This window comes from Salminus brasiliensis, chromosome 9, assembly GCF_030463535.1.
Source record: "Salminus brasiliensis chromosome 9, fSalBra1.hap2, whole genome shotgun sequence".
Classification (NCBI taxonomy): Eukaryota; Metazoa; Chordata; class Actinopteri; order Characiformes; family Bryconidae; genus Salminus; species Salminus brasiliensis.
Window position 1 is genome coordinate 36,180,052 of NC_132886.1, and position 22,387 is coordinate 36,202,438.

Here is a 22,387-nt window from a genome sequence, read left to right on the forward strand (position 1 = left end):
CCTGAGTAGGTCAAAATATAGTGGTCAAATATTATCTTTTTAGTGCAACAGAACACTAACATGGACATTCTGTTCAGGGTTTATATGACTGATCAATGTTAAGCATGTGAAATGTCTCCTGAATGTTATTACAGGTTCCCTCAAGGATGTTTTATAGTGTTCATTTATAGTGCCCACTTTTGACCCCTCAGGATCATTGGTGGCAAATGCCACGGTTCAGTTTTCATCAAAAAAAAGGACCAACACTAGAATTGGCCAAAAAACTAGGACATGTTCTCAAAAGGTACATTAGCAAAAACTAAGTAGATGGACCTAATGAGTTTACTGGCTTTTTCAGTGGGAAGAACTTTTACTGTATGACTGTAGTGAGGGTCAAAAACTGAAATCTAGCCACAGTTATGTCGATCAGGGAGGGACTACTGCCTAGCGACCAAGTCTTGTCTGTCAAGGTTTGGTCAAAAAAAAAGAAAAATTCTGGACCCTTAAAGTGTTTGGACCCCTTAAGACTAGAATTAAAAAAATATACAAGGAAAATGGGACCACTAACAACCATGCAAGACCTTTGAGCACACCGACCTTGCACCCATCAGATGAACTGCACTGAACGCTGTAAATCCAGCTCCCCCTGTTTCACATCTGAAGACATCCACAGATGTTCATCTCAATCCAGTCCAGCTGAAATATTAAGAACTTGTACTCAATGGTTGTACTTAGTTTTGACTTTTGACATTAAATACATAGTGTGTGTTCTCTAAATTTTACACAGCAACATATCTTTACTGTCAGGCAAAACCTTGTATGTCCATTTTTGCTTAGTTACACATTTTGACATAAATTTCTGCCAATTCTATGATGAATAGACCAATAGAAATGCTCAAAAAGTATTTAAAAAATTCCTCTTGTAAACTTGCCATTTTTTAAATACAATGTATTATATTTTAAATGTATAATAAAGCCTTGCAACACTTTATTACCCTGCAAGTTTATTTTTTCCACACCATATGAAAAGGCCAGCTGCCCTTAGTATTATATGAACATCTTATTACAAATGGGCCTGAAGAAAAGGACCATGATTACTTGTTGTTATATTCATGTACCATAAAGTTTCAAGTGCAATATGTTGTGGAGCTTCTAGGAAAATAAACACGTCACTCTGCAACTCCGCACCTAGTGGTCAAAATGGCATTGTGTGCACAGCCACAAAATAATTCAAGAATTATGATTCTACCACCAAATATTGGTCAATTCCATACACTGAACATATAAGCTGAATGGTGTTTCACACTGTTACACATCAATACGAAAACAGCGCCTCTCTCACTGCAGACCCCCCTCTCCCATTAGCTTCCACACGTGTACAGCTCAGTCCAGCACCGTCTGCTTGGTGAAGGGCCGCAGTTTAACGTCCTTGTTCTTTAGCTCGCTGGCCTGTGTGTACAGCTTGTGCTCTCTGATGTAGTCTATGACGGCGTCTGGGACCAGGTATTTCACGCTGAGGCCTCGCCGCAGGGCCCGCCGGACCTCTGTGGCGCTGATCTCGTTGCGGATCCATTCCCGCACCAGGAAGACGTTGTGCCGGTGCTTGTGCAGAAGGTCGGACTCGTGCACGGCCCCTTCTGGCTGCAGCCCGCCGCGGCTCACGCACACCAGGCCGAAGCGGCCCACCACCTCCTCGATGTGCTCGTCCCTCCACAGCCCGGGTACTTTGAACGTTTCCAGGAAATCAGCACCGCAGAGCAGCTTTAGCTGGGGAGGACCTGGGGAAACGACAGACGGGATACAAACAGGCAGGTAAAGCATGGTTTAAAGGAAAGGCCAATATTCTACAGATTGGTGACACTCCTTACTAGTTGGTCTACCATGTAGATAAAAAAACAAAGTCAGAGACAGAAGCTCATCTGTTGCTGCACAGTATGTGTTGGTCACCCTCTGGTCCCTCATTATTGCCCACAGGACATTGTCAGCTGGATATTTCTGGTTGGTGGACTATTTTCAGTACAGCTGTGATGCTGAGGTGCTTAAAAACTCCAGCAGCACTGCTGTGTCTGATCTACCACTCGTACCACCAGCGCAACACATACTATGTCAGTGTCCTGTGTTCTGTGGGTCCCCACCATTGAAGAACAGGGTGAAAGGATGCGTTGTAGATGCTTACCTGATCTGTAACTGACACTGAACTGTATGTCTACTAAATTCTTGTCTATTAAACTCTAGGTTGACTGTAAATGACAAATGTCTATTGAATGTAATCCTCAGCCTAGCCATTACCTTAACCTCACCCTGTTAAGGTTAGGTTTTAGGGTTGCTTCAATGATAAGGTTAAGGTCAGGGTAACATTCAATAGTCATTTACACTCAAACTAGAATTCAGTTGCCTCTAGCACATATTCAGTTGAATGTCAGGTGAGTATCTACAAGGCACCTACAATGTACCTACAATGTACCAAGTAAAAATTAGCTGATATGCCAATATGCTAAATTCCAATCTGCAAAATTTAGCTAATAAACCATAACAGTGTATTAAAATGTGCAGATGTGTGCTCTTAGTAGAGCACAGAGGGTCTCAAAAACATTTTATCTGACCAGGGTTGCCCAACCCCTTGTAGACACAATCCTACGACCACCTCATAACAACAACGCCAACTTCATTAAGGTATTAGTCATAAATGTGCTGTTTTTTTTCTTGCCTTACTGGGATCATAAAACCATCTGATCTACAGGATGTCACATTAATTTCGAGGTGAATAAGCCAAATTCTATTTCTTTGATGAATTAGCTTGAAAGCCTGTGATCAAGACTGCCTGTGTCACGCACATTTTCTCACTGAATATCACTTTTAATATGAGCTAATTTGCTGTTCCAGTTCTCTTTTCTTTTGCAGTGCGAGGTGGAGGTAATTATCGGGAAATCTACAGAAAGATGAAGTGTGTGGGTGTGTTTTGGACTGTGTATAAAAGATGAAATAAATCATATAACTGAAGTATGTTCATCTTTGAGCCGCTTTTCTTTCTTTTTTAGCCTTTTTGCCTTTTGTTAATTGGGGCTAAATGCAAATGACATCAAGAGAATAGGTAGTGATGTTATGTAGGTCACTGAATTTGTTCAACCAGCTCTTTAACATTTACATTCAAGGCATTTAGCAGACGTTCCTCTTCAGAGCGACCTCCAAAATACTCAAAATACTCCGAAAATACCCTTAGCTAGTTTGTATTGGCTAGGGTCCAAAAGATCCCTTTAAGCTTATTTACTACTAAATACAAAAGTCAGTATGGAGACCACAATACTCTGCACTGCGCCTCGCCCAAGTACTCTCGAAAAGGAGGGTCTTCAGCCAGTGTTTGATAATATTTGTTGGAGTTACTGTCTGTACTGTCCAGGGAAGAAGGCTTTCTTCTTGATATTGGAGCATTGCTGTGATGATTTGATTGCATTCAGTAACAAGAGCGTTGGAACAAGTCGGATGTTGGATGAGTCCTACCCCGCTAACTTCATCCCAACTCATCCCAAAAGTAATGGATGGCCCACTATCCATCATTCCAGAGAACACAGCTCCACTGCTCCACAGCCTAATGCTGGGGGGACTTCATACCCCATTGACATGGAGCCAATAGGTTGATGTTTATCTGCTCCAGAGAGTCCCGTTCTATTTGCAGTACTTTGCAGTATTTTCGCAATACAATCCCATGAATCTTCTGGAAACTTCATTCACAGTCCAGGCAAGCTTGTCAGCAGTCTAGTAATTCTGTTGTCTGTGCTCATTAGCATGCGCTCCCAAATTCCACACAAAATGAACACAAGAACCCCTGACAGAGCTGGGAGTGGCCAAAGGAAAAGAACAGCCTGTTTTTTTGTTTTTTTTAGATGCAGCTGACAAACTTGACAATTTATGTGCGAGAATGGGGCAATGTGGTGCCTGGGAAAAAGAAAAAAAACAGCAAAAGGTGAAAGAAAGGTGGCCAGATTTCAACACTAGCTTCATAAGGGGATTAATGAATTGAGAAATAGGCGGGGCTTACCAGAAGCAGGAGGTTGTTCTGGGGGTGTGGTTTTTGTGCTTGGCCAGCGCTGCTGTACTATGCAGCTGTGGTGGTACCTGGTAGAGAAGCGAGAGGGAACAAGATGGAAACGTGTACACACACACAGACACACACACACATCAAAGAATGCATTGTTTCAATAATCATCTTATGGTTCAAAGTACAGTGTTCACCTCTCCCCAAACATCGCACCAAATGAAAAAGTGACCATAAGCAGCTTCAGCTTTCAAGGAATGGAGATTAAAGTGGGAGCCCATCAGGGGTAGGGGACATATCAAGATACATACTGTAGGTGCTGCTGTATGCAAAAGTATGGGCACCCCTGGCCAAATTACATATGACTTGTTTGGACAAAAGTATTGGGACACATGCTCATTTATGGTTTCTTCCAAAATCAAAGGTATTAAAAAAGAGTTCATCCTGCCTTTCTTGGAGTAACTGTCTCTACTGTCCAGAGAAGAAGGCTTTCTTCTAGATTTTGGAGCACTGTTTGGGGGGGGGGGGTTAAATGAGCGGGGATTGGGTAATTAACCCTCCAAATTGGGTAGAAAATGGCTGGGTAGAACTGGGTAGAAAACACTGGTGTACTGACTGACGAAGGTGGCTAGCTTAACCATACAAAACTGGTATTATGGATATCGCAAGTTGTTGACTATGCCTATCTCTACAGTAGTGTAAAAAAAAAGTGCATGATGGAAGAAAAGTCGATAGCAATTCATTAAAATATATCTCAGTTGGCACAGTTAGTGACCTTTCAGATCCCTTTGAGGGGGGGTGGGTTTGTTTTCAATCCGTTTTTCAGGAAAGAGTTCATAATTCATTTGACGTTTATTAAAATCCATGTGCTGACCGCTGAACCAAGTGTACGAGAGCTATTATTATTTATAGCTCAACGCTCTGTTTTGAAATCCCACGGAGATAAATCTGCAACTACAAATACCTTGCTGCAAATCTCCTGTCAGTCAGCAATAACAGGCAGATAACAGACTGCCTCGTCAGCTTTGATAGAGCCAACCAATTTCACTTGGCTCCAAAGCAAAGCCCAAAAAAAAAAGAAAAAAAGAAATTTAACGGCATGGTGGGCGACGCAAACGGCCCATTCATCTGAGTCTGTTAATTATCTTGGCAAGGTATTAGATCACCACTCGACAGGGGAGAATACCGCACAATAGGGTCTCTCTAAAGTGAATCATAGTGTCACATTCTGGCAAGAGTAACTGAGTCCTGGAAAAAGAGAGACATCGCACACAGGGGCTCTTGTTCAAAGCCGTACTGATTGCGGTTCCACTGCCTGGCTTAATAGTGCACCAGAGTTCATTAGAAATTAGCTACAGGCCTCATTTTGCAGAAAGCATGCTATTTGTGCTACAAACTATGTAGCGTATGGACATATTAATATTTTATGAATCATAAATCGTTTTTGATCAATATATAAAAAAAGAAACGCCCAAAATTCAATTTGTCACTTTATTTGGAAAACCATCATTTTCTCCAAACTCAAAAATGGCTTGATTTGAATTCACTGATTTTGTGACATCACAATTTTTCAGCCTGCAGCAGTTTAGCCCCGCCCCCTTATGCACAGCTTACAAGCAGTGCTTTTTCGAATAAGGCACAGTACTCAGTGTCAGTGCTAATTGTTACCGATGGTTACCGGAGGAATACCTCCACACCACCACACAGTGCAGCGCCCCCTGCTGCACAGCTGCAGATCAGTCAGACTGCTCCACGTGCATACAAGCCGGTAAACCTGGACCTAGGAGCAGTGGAAGAAGGTCTTAGATCTTATCTTAGATCACTTCACTCCTCACACTTCAGCCCTAGCATAGAATAAGCGAGCGCAAAGAACGTGGTAAATAAAGCACTCTAATTTTGTACTGTGACTTGGGCAAGAATGAGTTGAAAACACGATGAAACCTTTCTCTAAGCCCAGCGAGGACTGATCTTATGTAAGCTTTCTGATGTAGGTTACTGAAGGACTTTTTTTTATGTAGATGAATACTTTTGTTCAAGGGTTTGAGCACACAAGCAATTTAGCCAGTCATTTCTCTTAATATCTTGAGGGTGTTTTTAAATAGATAAGTGGCTGCTCAAAGCATTTCTTTGGCACGCTTGTCGCTAAATTGCTCTTTTTTTCCAGAGAACCAATTTTCTCCAATACAGAGACGTAAATAAGCAGTGCTGCACCTCTTAACTACCGACACTGACCTTCCTGGGAATAAGCATGTGTGGCATATTGATGCCAACTGCTGTCGAACGTATCTAATGATACTGAACTGGAACATTACTGTAATATTTGGGCTTCTATGCACTATGGCCCAAAAAGAATTATGGCCGTCTGTGTTGCTACGGCTCACAGCTCACAGTTTTTTGTCTATTTTTTATTCCTCTTGTTCTGTTATTTGTTGTGCTATCTGGTATCGGCCAGAGGCGGATGGGTTCCCCTTTTGAGTCTTGGCTCCTCTCAATCTGAGGAAGTTTCTCCTCGCCATTGTTGCCCTTGGATTGCTCAAAAAAGAGGCTCGGACTCGGATCACTGTAAAGTTGCTTTGGGAAAATGTCAAAAATGAAGTTTTATTGAATATTTTGTGGATCTTATGCATCTTTTGTGATTCATCCAAATTCTCCAAACGAATAGTAGAATAGATCAGTGAGAAAAATACAGCATGCATCACTTGCTAGTAAATATAATGTTTTAGATGATTTGATTTCATGAACATAAATTGCAATGTTGTCACTGTAGAGACATTTGAGTGTGTTCCAGTAGTGTGGAAAAATGAGCCACAACTCCAGTTCTCCAGACTGAGCTCAAACCCAAAGTTACCCCCAATAACACTGTGAACATGCCATTCATCTGATTCTTAATGAGTTGGCAATGGGGTCGTGGGAGGATTGCATAACAGACATGTGGGTGGATCCTGTCTTTTCTCCAAACACTGCACCAATCACCCTGGTTTGTATAGTAATTGCAGTCGAAAAAAGTCTTAGTCCGGGCCCAAATGAACCCTGGAGCAGTTTGTTTGTGGTAAGACCATGATCTGACCTTGAGCTGACTCAGATATCAGGTGTGCTCCGCAAGTTTGAGCTAAACAGCTCCTGTGGCCAGGTATATACCAGTCTGCTACCTGGCTGGTATGATGCCCAGATAATTACCACAGCTAAGAATAAACGCCAGCTCTGCCGTTGCTCCATGTTAAACTGCACAGAAATGTGTACCGGTCCAGAATATAGAGTGGATCACCTACACAAAACACACACAGGAAGTGATTAGACTGCAGTGTTGTAAAGGAGCTGGGAGCTGATTGGTCAGGGAGTAGAGTCAGACTGGATTATGAGATATTAAACACTATAAAACAGTCATTTTAAGACTAAACTAAATCAATCAGTCCAGAATGCCTCATTATTAAGAAATAAAGGAATTTTACTGAACGGATTATTCAGCAGCTCATCTGATCTAAACTGTGTGGCTGTGTTATTGACATAGGGCATGTGTGCGCATGTGTGTAACCTTCCATAAATCCACCTCAAGCTGCTAGGATCTTGCAAAGCCCTAGCATGAGCCAACTCTGGCGCAACACCACTGATTCTCCCCCTTTATATAAAAAAAAAAAAACTGGCAGTTCGCAGTTGGCATCAGAAATAAACAGTGCTGATTGCTCCCGGGAGCCCCTCGGACAGTCTCTTGTTACTAAGCATGCTTACTGAAAGGGTTCGCCTGTCATTATAGACGGGGACGTTAGAAGCTGGAATGCTTGTCGCCAGCAGAGAGAGAGAGAGAGAGAGAGAGAGAGAGACTCCCCAGGATGGGATCTGCACTGAATGAAGACTGAAGTGAAGGCCACAACGCTAAACAAAGGGGCTGAAAAGAAGCAGGCATGGCAGCTGATGGATTTTACGCAATCTGGCAACCTGACACCTTATTCAACAGGAATGTGTGGCTTTGGGTGGGCGGCAGCTTCAGTGAACTCTTCAGCTAAATTCAAATAACGACCTAAGAGTTCATCCACACTGTCTCGGTGCATTACCGCGTATCACCAGTGGCTCTGAAACTCCAAAGACTTGTTATTTTGGAACAGCAAAGTTTTTAATAGAAATCACAAAGCAGAAATAAAACACTGACTGACAGCCGTCTATCACTGGCGAAATGTGTTGATGTTACCATGGCAACGCACACAGCCTTGAGATAGAGAGAGTTGCGTTATTTTCTTAAGGCCCAGCTTTTTACCTTGAACCGTGGTTGTAATTTCCCAGATCTTTAGGGTTTACTGAGGTTATGATATCTGGAACCCTAGCATGAGCCAACTCTGGTGCAACAGCACTGATCCTCCCCCTTTACATGAAAAAACACTGAGGTTATGATATCTGGAACCCTAGCATGAGCCAACTTTGGTGCAAGACCACTGATTCACCCCCTTTACATTAACAATATTGAGGTTATGATATCTGGAACCCTAGCATGAGCCAACTCTGGCGCAACAGCACTGATTCTCCCCCTTTACATGAAAAAACACTGAGGTTATGATATCTGGAACCCTAGCATGAGCCAACTCCGGTGCAACAGCACTGATTCTCCCCCTTTACATGAAAAAACACTGAGGTTATGATATCTGGAACCCTAGCATGAGCCAACTCTGGTGCAACCAGCCCATATATAGGTACAAGCTCGAGCAGTGACCAGAGGAGCATCAGCCCCGCCAGCCCCTTCGACCCTTTCATTCAGCACTTGTCCTCTTCAGTGGCCACCACGTGCTGTGCTGGTAGGCCGGCATAGGCTCGCCAAGTTGGTCAGACTCGACGAGAGGGCAGAACCATGTTCCTCTTGCGATTGGTCAGAGGTATAACTACATAAACCTGACCCACTTTTAGAACCACCCATTCCACGTGGAGAGGAGAGCAATACTGGTGAAAAACAGCAGACATTTATTAGACACTTATACTTGGTACATTTACACTGAGGGCCCTGAAGAGCCAGATTAACTTTATTTAAAAGAAAACGCAGGTTCCCAGGGGCTTTAACGTTGTTTAAGAACTAGGGCTTTCGCACAACACTGGATAAAGGATAAGATCTTTTGAGGTTCTTCAGTTTGAAACTGTGGAGGATCCTCTTGAGGTGCCTTGAGGAACCTTCATAGAATCCCTGAAGAAAACGGGTATGATAGCTGTAACGTGATACATGGACACATACAAAATCCACAGCAATGATAGCCTGGCTGCCTCTTTTAACAGCCAGTCATAAAAAATAAAATATCTTACCTGTTTAGCAAGCAAAAAAGCCAACTGAGCATCATTTTGGAGCTCTCAATTCCTTCCTGATTTTAACAAGTACTCTGTTGAGCTCTCTTTAGTTCCAATTCAAAAATTTGGTTTGACAGTGGGTGAATGAGCAGCTGAAGACGTGAGTTTGCCGTTCTGATCCCTCCATTTTCATAATAGCTCTCTCAGTAGCCATTCTGTTTGTATCAGCTCCATTAGCAGCATTGCTGGCTAACAGTGCCGGACCCTCTTTCAGATGTTGTCCATGTGACGCAAATGCGTAAAAACATGTAACATGGTCAGAAAACCCCCAGCGGAAACCTACCAGACCGCTCTGTTTTTATAATGAATATATTAGACATTGCTGGGACTGGTCGCACAGCACACTGATACTATTTATTACTATTTTCTGTCCTCTTGCTGCTCAAGAATACTACTGCTTTTAATATCAACACATCAACAAATCTTAAGGACTGCCACTTTAACTCAGCCAAACCTTCCTGCAGGTTCTTGGCAGTCATATAGGGGTTTGGATTCGGTCTTCCAAAAACTTTTCTTGGTCTTCCAAATATCATCTTGACCTTTGCAGTTGCCCCGAACGGTCTTTTCTTAATAACCATTTTTCGTGGAAAATCTGAAGCTGAAAACTCTCTTTTTATTGCTTTCCCTTGCCTTGTGAACATCGATTATTTTTGTTTTCAGATCTTCAGACAGTTGCTCGGAAGAGCCCATGGTTGATGAGTGTTAGCACAAGGTTTAAAGAGTGGTTTATTTATGAGTATTTATAAAGCCTAGAAATTGGAGTCAACTGACAGTTCCTAATTACTGCTGGTGGCATGCCTCAGGCCTGGTTTGCTAATCAAGGTCCTTATCTAAAAAAAAGTTTTTCAAACTTTTGCTCAGGCCACATTGATGATTTTGATTTTTTTAAAAATTTTGTTGTATGTTTTGAAAGACAGAGGAACTGTGCATTACGGATTTGCATCAGATTTGATTAGCTGCAGAGGCTGTGCTTACTAATGCTCAACTACTTCTTAGGCCAGATGTTACTTGGGTGATGGGCCGTTTTCAGCACAGCAGGGACAATTAGCTAGCTGAAATGTTCACCCTCTTCATTAATGAGTAGACTATAATGGACAGGAACGCTCTCTCGAGACTGGTGTAATTCATATCTGACAAGATAGATGCTGTTATTAAAGGAACAGATCAACCATACATGGAAATGTTGCTCATAATGAATGGAAGCTAGTAGTCTGCAATTAGCACGATGCCATCTGAGTAATGCTAATTGGTGACCATTTGCGGTCATTAGTTGTTAGCAGGATTAGCATGAGTGACTGAACCAGGGGCGTCACTGGACCCAATGTATTGGGAACGTGGCCCAGTAAAATGTTGCTGTGCCCGGCTACAATCATGGTGGTAAAAGTCAATTTTATCCAGGATGCTGTGCAGAACTACAGGACACGCCATGCAAATCCCCAGCATCCTTCCAAAAGCTTGAACAGTTAGCGCTTTCAGGCAGAGCCAGTGAATTTCCATAGTAATGGACATTCTTAAAAAAAAAAAAAAAAAGCGCAAAAGAGTTAATGGTAGCTCATAGTTATGTATGCTTTGGTTATAGCCATGTTAAACCGTATAACACCCCCCCCCCCCCCAAAAAAAAAAACAACTGTACCACTGGAGCAAATGCATTTATTAAACTTCCAAATTTGTTATGTTAGCTAGACTTTATTCATGCTAGCTAGTAACAGATGCATTGATGATGTAAGCTTGCAAAATAATTAATAATAATTCATGCATGTGTGTGGCAGTAATATTACTAACACACTAACACTATTATTATTAGCAGTAGTATTAGTAGTAGCTGTGCCCCTCTAAATTCTGTGTAGTCTAGAAAAAGCTCCTGGACTGAACTATTACTTTAAGGCAGGGGGGTGAAGTATTAGAGGACTGGTGAGCTTACATTAACACTCATAAAATCTCAGGAGAATGTTGGATCACGGGGGTCAAGCTACCAGGAGGCCCCTCAGAGTTTTTACCAACTTTGTTAGGGTAAGAACTACAGACTATGCAAAAGGCCTTCAGAATAAAGTTTTCCACTAGTGCTATAGTCAATTATCAACAATCAACGTGATTGGGTGGATTTAACTCGACACACAACTGGATTAGACCATTTTCCCCCTTGACAAGCTGGTATTTGCATACAAAAGCGAATGACGGCAATAGTACGGACGTTGTTTGCGAAATTGATTTTCCTCCGTTCCCATTACTAAATGTCAACTCGCCCGACTGGGTTCACTGATGGCTTGGCTTTGGGTTTTACTTGGCCCCAGGCAAATCGACAAACGCTGAATGTTAAACACTGAAACATTGAGTGTCATACATATACGTTCCCGGGAGTACAGCAACTTGTAGGTGCACCTGATAAATGGCCAACGAGTGCATGTGCAAGGTAGAAACTCAGTGTATAAATATTAAAAGAATTTTTCACACAAGCTCTGTTCAGAGTTCAGTCCAGGCATCTCAGGCTGCGCCGGGAGGCAATCGCAACAACGTCACACTAATGATGGGCTGATAACCACAGAAACAGACAATGACTCACCATCTAAAGTACACTCTAAGTCTGGGTCCCCATTGTTCCTTGTGTTGTTCCCTTTCCGTACGATTTCACTAATCTTCCTGCAAGGGTTCAGCTCAGGCCTCTAATTCTGTATGCTGCCTTTGTTTCATTAACTCCTCAAATGAACCCATTTTGCTGGCCCATGTGCCTCGAGCCCTACTCCATCATGTACAATGTTAAAAGCGTTCCAATTACTGCATTACTGAACTCCTTACAAACGGTGCGAACGCAGAGTTCAAGCACATGATGCAAGAGACAAGAGCACAGCCGACTCCAGCCTCGTAGCTTGTTTTGACTACAGTGTCAGCGGTTTCAGCCACGTTTGAAAAGCGATCTCCTCTGTTTTTTTCTGAAGCAAAGAAATGTTTCTCCATTTTCAAAGGCACCTTTCCCCGTCTGTGAACCACTGCTTCTATCTCGCAAAGAAAGAAAAAAAAAAGAGACAAGCGCAATCAGCGCTTAACAGCGCCAGCTGTCAGAACTGCTTAAAGTTAGTGACCCAGATGTGTTCAAAAGACAAGACCTGCCCCAAAATTCCCTTTCCATCAAAACGGCAGCCCCTCAGGTAAAGGAGCAAATGTACAATTGTTCTTTGAACCACTTCATGTAAGACTGCCCAGCCTTATAGGAGATCCTACCTACCTCATAGTGACCACAGTCTCCGTCCAGTCAGCTTGCTGACTTTCCCAGTCATCCACAGCGACCCAGTCAGAGCTTTGCAGGGCCAGTCTGGCCATGGCCAGGCGGTGCTTTGATGAAACCAGACCCTGCTTAGAATATCCATCGCTGACTGGAGACACAATTCCACCCACTACCTGATAAAGACCTGCGCTGAGTAAAAACGGAAATCGGGTGTGATGCTGGTTTCAGGCCTCAGCGTACAAATCAATCAATTAATCAATCAATCAATCACTTTATTATAAACCATGACCATTCACACCAATTACAGATGCTTTTCAGGTAAATTGTGAAGAATTTTGTTCAAAATAAAGCAGGTAGTTGAGGTTCCTGAGTGACACAGCCAACTGGTTGGTTGGTGTGGCGCAACACTGGGTTACACTGGGTTACAACACCATGTGGGAGACTGGGGTTCGATTCCCGGTCTGGGTGACTATGCTGCGCTACACCAATAAGAGTCCCTGGGCAAGACACCTAACACTACATTGGCCCACCTCTGTAATACGAGTAACCTTGTAAGTCGCTCTGGATAAGAGCATCAGCTAAATGCCATAAATGCAAATGTAACTAAGCACTGGCCCCATCAACTGGCACAACTGGCCTCTCTCTCAACAGTGTTTGTTTCCCATTTACAGAGCCAGGGTTGAGTAGGAACACCAGATTTTTTTCCAGCATGCAAACAGAACAATAAGCTGAATTTTACAAAACGTGTCTTAAATTGAAATCACACACAGAGGCTTTAATATCCTCAATGATTTAATTATTTGGCACTTCTGACTATGTCTGAATATGAAAAAATAGCATAATTGATGTTGATATTGGTTGTTTTGATGTAGAAGCTATTAGCTATTAGTTTCTAAAGAAGACCCATTCAACATTTGGGAGTCTGTCAGAGCGACAGACAGCACACAAGCAGCTGCTTCAGCCTGGAACTACAGATGGTTCGGAAAGTAAACACTGTGGCAGACGTCTGTATCATGCATCTCGTTGCAAACAATACGTTTACAAATTGCATCTGTGAATGCGTTCAGTGTGAGGGCAGCTGTATTTAGACGGCGGAGCGTATCAGTCTGATCCGTGAGGAATCCGCCGGTGACGGAAGTTTTGCAAAGCAGAGCATTTCTTTATGTTAACACCACGTCACCACCACGTCACCACGTCTTCTCTGAATAGACACACTTAAGATTAGCACTTGCTGAGCTTCATACTGGAGCATAAAAACATCTGGCAGGTTTATTTCTTTCTAGAGATTCACTGATTGGCCAATATTGTGGCCATATTGTGAAGGAAGTAGCTGAATCTGCAGGTGTATGCAAGTGTACGGTCATACGGGTCTACAAGCAGTGGCAAAAATCCCAGTCTACAGGAAAACCTCCGCATTCTTGAGCAGAAGTGAGCAAAGGCCTCTCGTGTGCCACTCAGCTCAATGTGTTAATGGTCTGCCGTTTTCTTTGGGGCGCGTTCTTTCAAAAATTGGGGGTGAGCAACCTGTGCTGCATTTTAGAAGCTATTCTCAGTCACAAGCCACGAAACCCACCGGTAATCCCTGTTTACCAGTTTCGTCTTTTGGCCACAATTTTCATGAGAATCTCTTGTAGACTGGGAGTCCCGTCACACAACCCCGATCATCCTCGTGCAACGCCATGTGCTGGAGCCTGATGTTACTACCACAATTTTTTGTCCAGTTTATTCACAGCAATGAGAATACAAGAAAACAGCCAATATGGTCTGATGAACTCACAAATGTTACATTTTAGCCCACATTAGTTTACACTGCACTTGATTCCCCGTCCTGTAATCAGCGAATGGCTGGATTACAAAGGTGAACCGACCTGTCTGGTGCATGTGGTCCCTGGCAAGCTCAAAGAGCCTCATATGCTGGTGGGTGATGGGGTTGAAGGAGCCACATGCCAGCAGGATGAGGGGAATGCGGCCAGCCATGCCTCGGCCTCACACCAGGCTCCAATGTGTGAAACTGAAACGAATGGGAGAGACGTATATAGGTCAGGGTGCACTTAAATAGAGTGGGTGTGAATCTCTGTCAGTTTAACTCCTAGCCCTCAGTCTGAGCCTACCAGCACTAATCAACACCAAAAAAATCCAAGCACAATACATCTGTATGGTCGTGTTGGACTTGCTGTGGAATGTAGAAGAAGCAATGGCTACATAAACTTTGGACATGGCCTTGAAACTACCAGGTCACATGTATCCTTCTGTAACGCACTGAAATCACCTTATGAAGGACATGAATACTGAATAATGAGGAGGAGGAGGGGGGGGGGGGGTTTCTATGATTAAAACCGAGGAGCATTGATTCAGGTAAGTTGCTGATCCCAGTCCTGCTTCAGGAGAGTTTGGCTCCAACCCTAATCTATGACACCTGTTCCAGGTAATGAAGACCTTCAGGGGCTTCTGAACATTAGAGGCAGATGTGCTGGATCTGAAATCTTCAGGTCTGATGCTTGTACTGAAAGAAGGTCTGGGACTAAATGGTAATTAAGAGGTACATGAAGGGTGTGGTATAGTATGTTTTGGCACTATTTGAACATCATTTAAACATTACACATGAAGGTTTATTGATCGTTTTGCACAGTGAAATTCTCTTGGATAAAGGATTTCATATCAAATCATTATGAACGACTTTATGTTTACAATCCAACAAATTTGGCTGTGTAGAATTCTTCATTAAATTAAATTAAATTAAATTAAAAATGAACTTCTTTGTCAGTTTCGGACTGACTGCAAACTCAGTTATAAGTACGAGGCTGAAATTAGCTTTAAATCTGGATGATCCGTTCGACCTTAAATGGCGCCGCAGTTCTCATTAGGCGTCTGACAGTCACCAGCATGTCACCGCTGCACTATTTAAGGTGGACCGGAAAATTCGATTTTAGATCTCAAGCCTTGGTATAATTATCCCAGGACGTTTATTTAACAGCACCTGCCACACCTTAACACAAGTCACTTTTAATAAACTGCATCTAGGATTTTTTTTCATTTGTTTTTATGATCTGAACACATTTAGAAACGCGACTTCCGTGCCAGTGTAGGTAACCTTAGCTCAGTTAGCCTGCTAGCTCGCCAGTCCCAGCCTGCTCTCGGACAACGCTGTGCAGCGTAAATATTGCACTTAATGTCAGTAGCATAGCTGGTTGTATTTGAGCTGAAGTTTCGAGCAGCTAAATGGCTACGAAAGGGAAGTTTACCTTGTTCAAACCCCGCTTCACACAACGCAAGCTAGCCACATAGCTAACGAGCTTCGTGTTACACGTTTTACACTCCCCCTGGAAACCACAGCGGGTTAGCTAGAAAGGTCCCCTTTGCAGACTCCTGATGCAGTTTTGCTAGCTAAAATAATCACACGCCGTCCCTTACAGCTGTTTTAGGTGCCTTTCAAATCTAAAAGTTCTTTCTCCTTTCAGTGATTTCAGTCATACAGTGGTTTGAAATCGCCAGTTCTGGAGAAACTTACATACTGTCTACAGGGGCAGTGATGGGTCATCATCATTAACATCATTAGGTATTTATTTATATACCAATCAGCCATAATATAAACATGGATTATCTGCATGCACAGTGGCCTCTATACCATTTATTAGGCAGCAAGTGAACAATCAGTTCTTGAAGTTAAATGTTAAAAGCAGAGGGAATGGGCAAGCATAAGGATCTGTGTCTGGGGTCAAATTGTAATGGCTAGACGACTGGGTCAGGGCATCTCCAAAACATCAGGCAGGCCTTGGGGAGAGAACATCTAACATCCCCACTAACGCTCTTGTCACTGAATGCAATCAAGTCCTCACAGCAATGTTCCAAAATCTGGCAGAAAGCCTTCCCTTACTCCAACATGTGTGTGTGGACAAAAGTATTGGGACACCCCATATATATTACAGATTCACAAATTGCAAATTGAGCAAAAGCAGAAATTGTACTGTGGGATTTTTCTATGCTGGTAAAGAACAGACGGCGTTCTACCTAAAACACCCTCCAGGTGCACATGTGGCTCAGTGCATGATTAAACAGACATGAGAAGCAGGTGATCAATGACATTATGCGCAGATTGATCTAAACTAACACAGAAACAGAAGCAGCTGTGTAAAAGGAATGAAGCTGGGCGAGAGGCAGCCATCCTAAACAGGCAAGGTCGTGATACATTGTAGCATTTAGATCTTACATCATGGCCAGACTAGAAACAAGGTACAAGGTGGTGATCCTACATGAGCAAGGTCTCTCCCAGGCAGAACTTTCCACACAGCAGAGGAGTTTCCAGAGTCATTCTCTAGTATGACATGTGATCCCAAACGTACGGTGAGAAGGTCATAAAGGACAATATCCAACAAATAAAAGGTAAAGGTGTACATATTTGTCACTGTACTATGCACAGCGAAATGTGTCCTACGCATTTAACCCATTTGTGGTGGTGAATACACACACACACACACACACTAGTGCACTAGGGGCAGAGTGTACACACACACACCCAGAGCGGTGGGCAGCCAACTCCAGCGCCCAGGGAGCAGAGAGAGTTAAGGGCCTTGCTCAAGGGCCCAACAGCGAACCCACAACCCTGTCATCAATAGCCTGGCGCTCTGACCACTGAGCCACCACTGCCCCACTCACATCTCAAAGATCGGGAAGTCCTACAGCAGATGATACAGCCCCATCTGTAAGCCTCCTTTCACCTTGTTCTTCAGTGGCCAGGACCCCACAGGACCTCTACAGAGCAGGTAGGATTTGGGTGGTGCTGAGAATGACCCATCACCGTCCTGTGAGGTCCTGACCACTGAAGAGGAAACCGGCTGAAAGGAGGCTAACAGAGTATACAGATGGACTACAGCCTAGAATTATAGAACTACAGAGTGCTCCTATATGGGAAGTGCAGCTGATAATAATGGGCTGAGCTGTTCCTCTGCTTTATTTTAAACTACTGGCAAACATCCAGTACACAAGACCAGACAAGCTACTCATATCAATTTCATGAAATAAGGTTCTGTGATGCAGCTTTTTTTTATTTTACAGTTATTAAACTTTTCAAACATCTGGTTCTATTCTCCAGCCATGTGACCAATTCTGACTGGGCCTATTAAGCTTACTCTGCTGTTTATTTGCCTCCTAATACTTCCAGTATGCAGAAATTCTGATAAGCATGTGGAGTTCCCTTTCAAAGTGTAGTCCATCGACAGGGGCGCCGCCAGAGATGTTAGGCCCCACAACTCTAACAATTCTGCCAAATCTGTTAAAGAGCCCCTGTCAGTCACAGGCTCTTAGTATCGCCCTAACGTTCCCCCTGCCCCTGCCTGTAGGGGGATCACAGCTTCCCAACAGAACTTTTTCTTCAATGTACGGTTACGCAGAAGTCCTTTCCCAAGATAATTCTGAAACTTCATTTAAGCCATTTAAAAAGCTGGTCTTTTTTTGTTGCCAGGCTGGGTTAGGTAGGACGTTTGTGTCATAGTTTCATTTTCCTATTCTCAGCCTGTCATGCATTATGCATCACCTGTTTAACATAAATATGTAACCTGCAGGATAAAAAAGGGGGCTTTTTCTAATCACCCTTGGTGGAGGACTTTCTTTCGCCCTTCGCAGGAGCTCAGCGAGGAGAAACGCTGTAATTACGGCTATTTGGTTGGAAATGGACGGTAATGATCCATACTCCCGAGTCCATTCTGCCCGGTGGGACTAATGCGCCCACCAAGTCATATTTCCTTCGTTACATCATGCAAGAGCTGACAAAAACAATGGGTCCCTTTCTGGTTCAGTCTCTGAAATTGATTTTTCAATTATTTCCCTCCATTGCGGTGTGACAGGCAATGCTTTTGGCCTTGAATGTGTCGTTCCCCATTCGCCTTTTCTTTCTCGGGCTGGTCGTGCTATTAGCCCGGACGCCCCATTTTTCCAAGAACGTGTTGCTGCTCCTCACTGCTGCTTCTTGATCAGACCCACGTTGTGCTAAATGGAGAGCAGATTGGTGTCAGCGGGGTAACGTCAATTCCACCACACTGGCGACTCTGCGATGCCTCCTTCTGGTGGACTCGCAGTACTGCAACGCGGACACGGAGCTCTCCATGGTCCTGAAAGTGGATGAAATCAGGAGCCGGGTGAACGTCGTGATGGATTCCAGGTCGAAACTGTGCAATTGGGTGGTGTGTGTGTGTGTGTGTGTGTGTGTGTGTGTGTGTGTGTGTTCACCCGATGATCCATCACCTCTGGGGCAGTGACTAAAAAAGAGTCGTTGGTGCAGAGGATGAGTTCAGACTTCATTTCAACTGATTCCCCTCATAAGAGTTTAAATAGAACCTGTATGAATTATTTATACAGCTTCATATTAGTAATAGGGATATTTCTGCTGCAGTCTGCGCAGAGTTTCCGAGGATGAATACATCAAGGGAAGCGGTGTTAAACGATCAATGCTTCAGATGAAAGTTATTAAAGCTAGGAGGCGATATTTGCTTTAATGGGCCCGTTCCTCAACAACTCATCTTCTCTGGTTAAGGTGTAGAGCATGGCAGCAAATTCTGAAATGTTTGTGTACAGTATGTACAGCCATATGTAAAGGTCTGGGGACCCCTGGCCAAAATTTCGGTCACTGTGAAAAGTTAAGTGAGTAGAAGATGAACTCTATGATCTCCAAAAGGCAAACGTTTCAAGACCAAACCCTCCTTTCAAAGCTTGAAGCAAGATTAGTCTGGAAAAACCCCAGAAAGAAGCACCATGGAACAGAACACACCTCTGATAACATTCTCGTCCCAACAATCAGCAGCCATGGGCTCCTCTAAGCAGATGCCAAGAAGGAATGGTGGAGGTAAACTTTCCAGAATAACTGTTCCTATGAATGCTAGAAAGGCATTACAAGCTAGGTATGTCCAGCTATCCCTGCAACTGGATCAGGCATGTTGGGTATCAGCTATTTTAATCCCAATTAAAACCAAGAACTGGTGTTCTTAAGGCACCATTAACGGACATCATTCCCAGCAGTAAGTAGCAGTGCGGACATTCTCAGAAGGTCAATAAAAGAGTCGAGAGACTGCAATATCTGAAACTCACTGAAACGCTCGGCGGAAGAACCACACGCCTGTCTTTGTTTTTAATTCAGCACTGAAGAGCGCATTCAGAACAGAGTGGAGGCTAACGCTAATGCTAATATACCGCCGGGTACCCAGCTCTGAATTTACCAGCAATAGCTAGCAGACACCCATGCCGGCCAGCATGAACCTGACGTGATGTGGGGAGAGAGGGAGGGATTTGTTTACTACAGCTTTCATGGTTTGGATATCTACAATAAAGAAAAGAAAACAACAACCTGAGTGAGTGAATGAGTGCCCAAACTTTTGACTGGTTGGGTATCTAAGCTTGATGAGCTTGATTGTTCGGATTGGCTGCCCTCTAAAGGGCCTAGTTCAAAAAGCAGCGCAGGCTGAAACACTCCTTATAACGTGGGAGTGGGAGTGGGTGGGGCTAAAATGCTGTAGGATGAGTAGGATAGGGGGATGTATGCAAATCTGTTGTTTTGTGGTGTCATGGACTGAGAGGTGTGTTTTGAAACTTTAACCATGTGTCTGCCAAATTCTTTCATTGCTTAAAAGGTAAGGTCCCTCAGTTCTGGATTACAGAAAACGTTAAATCCCTCTGAACGTTGGAGGAACATGCAAATCTGTTGTTTTGTGGTGTCATGGACTGAGAGGTGTGTTTTGAAACTTTAACCATGTGTCTGCCAAATTCTTTCATTGCTTAAAAGGTAAGGTCCCTCAGTTCTGGATTACAGAAAACGTTAAATCCCTCTGAACGTTGGAGGAACATGCAGGGCAAACTTGTGGGCAAGCTCCTTGCAGAACCTGAGCCAAGCATGAGTCATCCTTTAGTTTAGCGAATCAACCGCCGGCTACACCTGAGGAATTTAAGGCCTTGGTAAGAGAGCTTTTTAAACGAGCCCCTGCCTTTCGAACAAGTTTGTCAGCATCCCTCTTGTCTGTCGGACTCCTACTCTGTGCAGACGGCTCTGGAAAAAAGAGCAGTGAGAGTTTCAGCCAGAGCAAATTGACTCAACCGCGTGCAACAAGCCAAACGATTAGAATGGAAGAGCGCAAATAGCTTTTCCCATCTAGCAGCTGCGCAGGTAAATGAGGTTTCAGGGGCTTTTTCCCACCCTTTTTCGTCGGGAAACTAAAGCGATTATCACAAACTCCCTGGGGCTTTTGGGAAATTGACATTTAACTAAGGAAAAGCGGCAAATAAAAGCAGAGGAAGCAGAGTGGAATGGTTCGAAATGTTGAATTACTGCTGAAGAACTGTGTTTTAGCTGGAGATCAGGTAGAGCTACTGAGCAGATTCACAGCTTGCTCTGTTCTAATGCCTGACGCTGTAGATTTACTTTTACATCCTTTAGTTGATGCTCTTATCTAAAGAGACGTCCACTTGGATCATGTCAGACAGGTAGGAGCATGTAGTGTTAGGAGTCTTGCCCAAGGAGTGGTGTACTTGCCTACCAACAGCTCTGAGAGTTCAGGGTGACATGAGGAGGCCTTCAAAAAGTTCTTCCAGTCAACAGTAAGGCTCTACACATAGCATCTACACTGCAGAACTGCTAGCAGGCACTGTAGATCTTCAGATCTTTAGATGTATGCCAGTAGCACGAACTGCTAGGCATGTTTACGATGGCCGCTATAGGTTTGCAGGTGGAATCTACACAGGTGGTCTGTGTAGAACCACATCATTTGGATAGCCCCACTATAGAGGATATACACATGGCTAAATTGTTAACAGGCTTGGGTTAGGTTTTGGCATGGGATCAAGATTAAGGCTAGGATTAGGACAAAAGCTAGGGTTGAGGAAGTTAAGGTGAATTTAAATGGATAAATAATACAGTACAAAAGTCAGAGAGCACTCATCATCAGAGGCAGAGCCAGGGACCTCAGGCGATATTACTATTACTATACTAAGATATTACTCTGGGTCCCACAACTTTTCTTAACAATTCTGAATTATTTAAAATACTCAATTTATATTTTAAGGCCCCTGTCAGTCAGAGGGCCTTAGAATTGTCCTGACTTTCTCCCCTGATATGACCGGTTGCCCATCGTTTATTGAGTTTCCAGTCAAAATGGCCATTAAGTTACATGTTCTTCATTATTCAGGAGATATTTCTGAGGAGATTATATAGAACACAACCCACTTTCCAAAACTTCAAAAATGCTAAATACCTTAATACTCACCATTAAGATAAAAAGGGTGTTGCAGTTTAATCAGAGCTACATGACTGAGTGTAGAAAAAATAAATTCGTTATTACGTCAATTCAAGTAAAAATCAATTCAGTACGAAATTATGTTTACCTTGATGATCTATTAATTAATTAATACATGATCATTCACTAATTCATTAATTGCATTGTATTAAATACATTAAATACATTATTGTATTAAAATGCATTAATTCATTCATTAATACATAATACAATTAATTAATAATTGTATAAAAATGTAATTAGCTAGCTAGTTCGTAAACGACTCCACACGATCCCATAATAAAACCTACAGAAGTGACGGTGACGTAGAATCAGCCCTGTACCATCCTACCGTTTATCCCACCCGTTCTCGGACTAGCCCCGCCCCCTCATCGATTACGATTGGCTGGCGCCACCCCCCTCCCCCTCCCCCCTCCCTCTCCATTAGACTGACTAAACTAGCAGAGCCGTCCGCTAACAAGGTGACCCACTGGCCAATCGCAGCACAGGAGGGCGGGGCTTTCTGGAATACGGGTGGAGAAAAAACCGCCTCGTCCCGCGTTGCCTCTCATACAGGCACGCAGA

At 43.3% G+C, this 22,387-nt stretch overlaps 1 protein-coding gene across 1 annotated transcript; it reads right to left on the reverse strand.

The window, feature by feature from the left end:
• Positions 1-981: 981 nt before the first annotated feature.
• On the reverse strand, positions 982-15,863 carry nmnat3 (nicotinamide nucleotide adenylyltransferase 3). The gene is made up of 5 exons (XM_072688294.1): positions 15,794-15,863; positions 14,420-14,562; positions 12,552-12,735; positions 4,016-4,092; positions 982-1,757 (listed from the first exon to the last, which is right to left on the reverse strand). The coding sequence occupies exons 2-5, from the start codon at positions 14,526-14,528 to the stop codon at positions 1,363-1,365; spliced, it is 765 nt and encodes a 254-aa protein (XP_072544395.1). The 5' UTR covers positions 14,529-14,562; positions 15,794-15,863; the 3' UTR covers positions 982-1,362.
• Between the last annotated feature and the right edge of the window lie 6,524 nt (positions 15,864-22,387).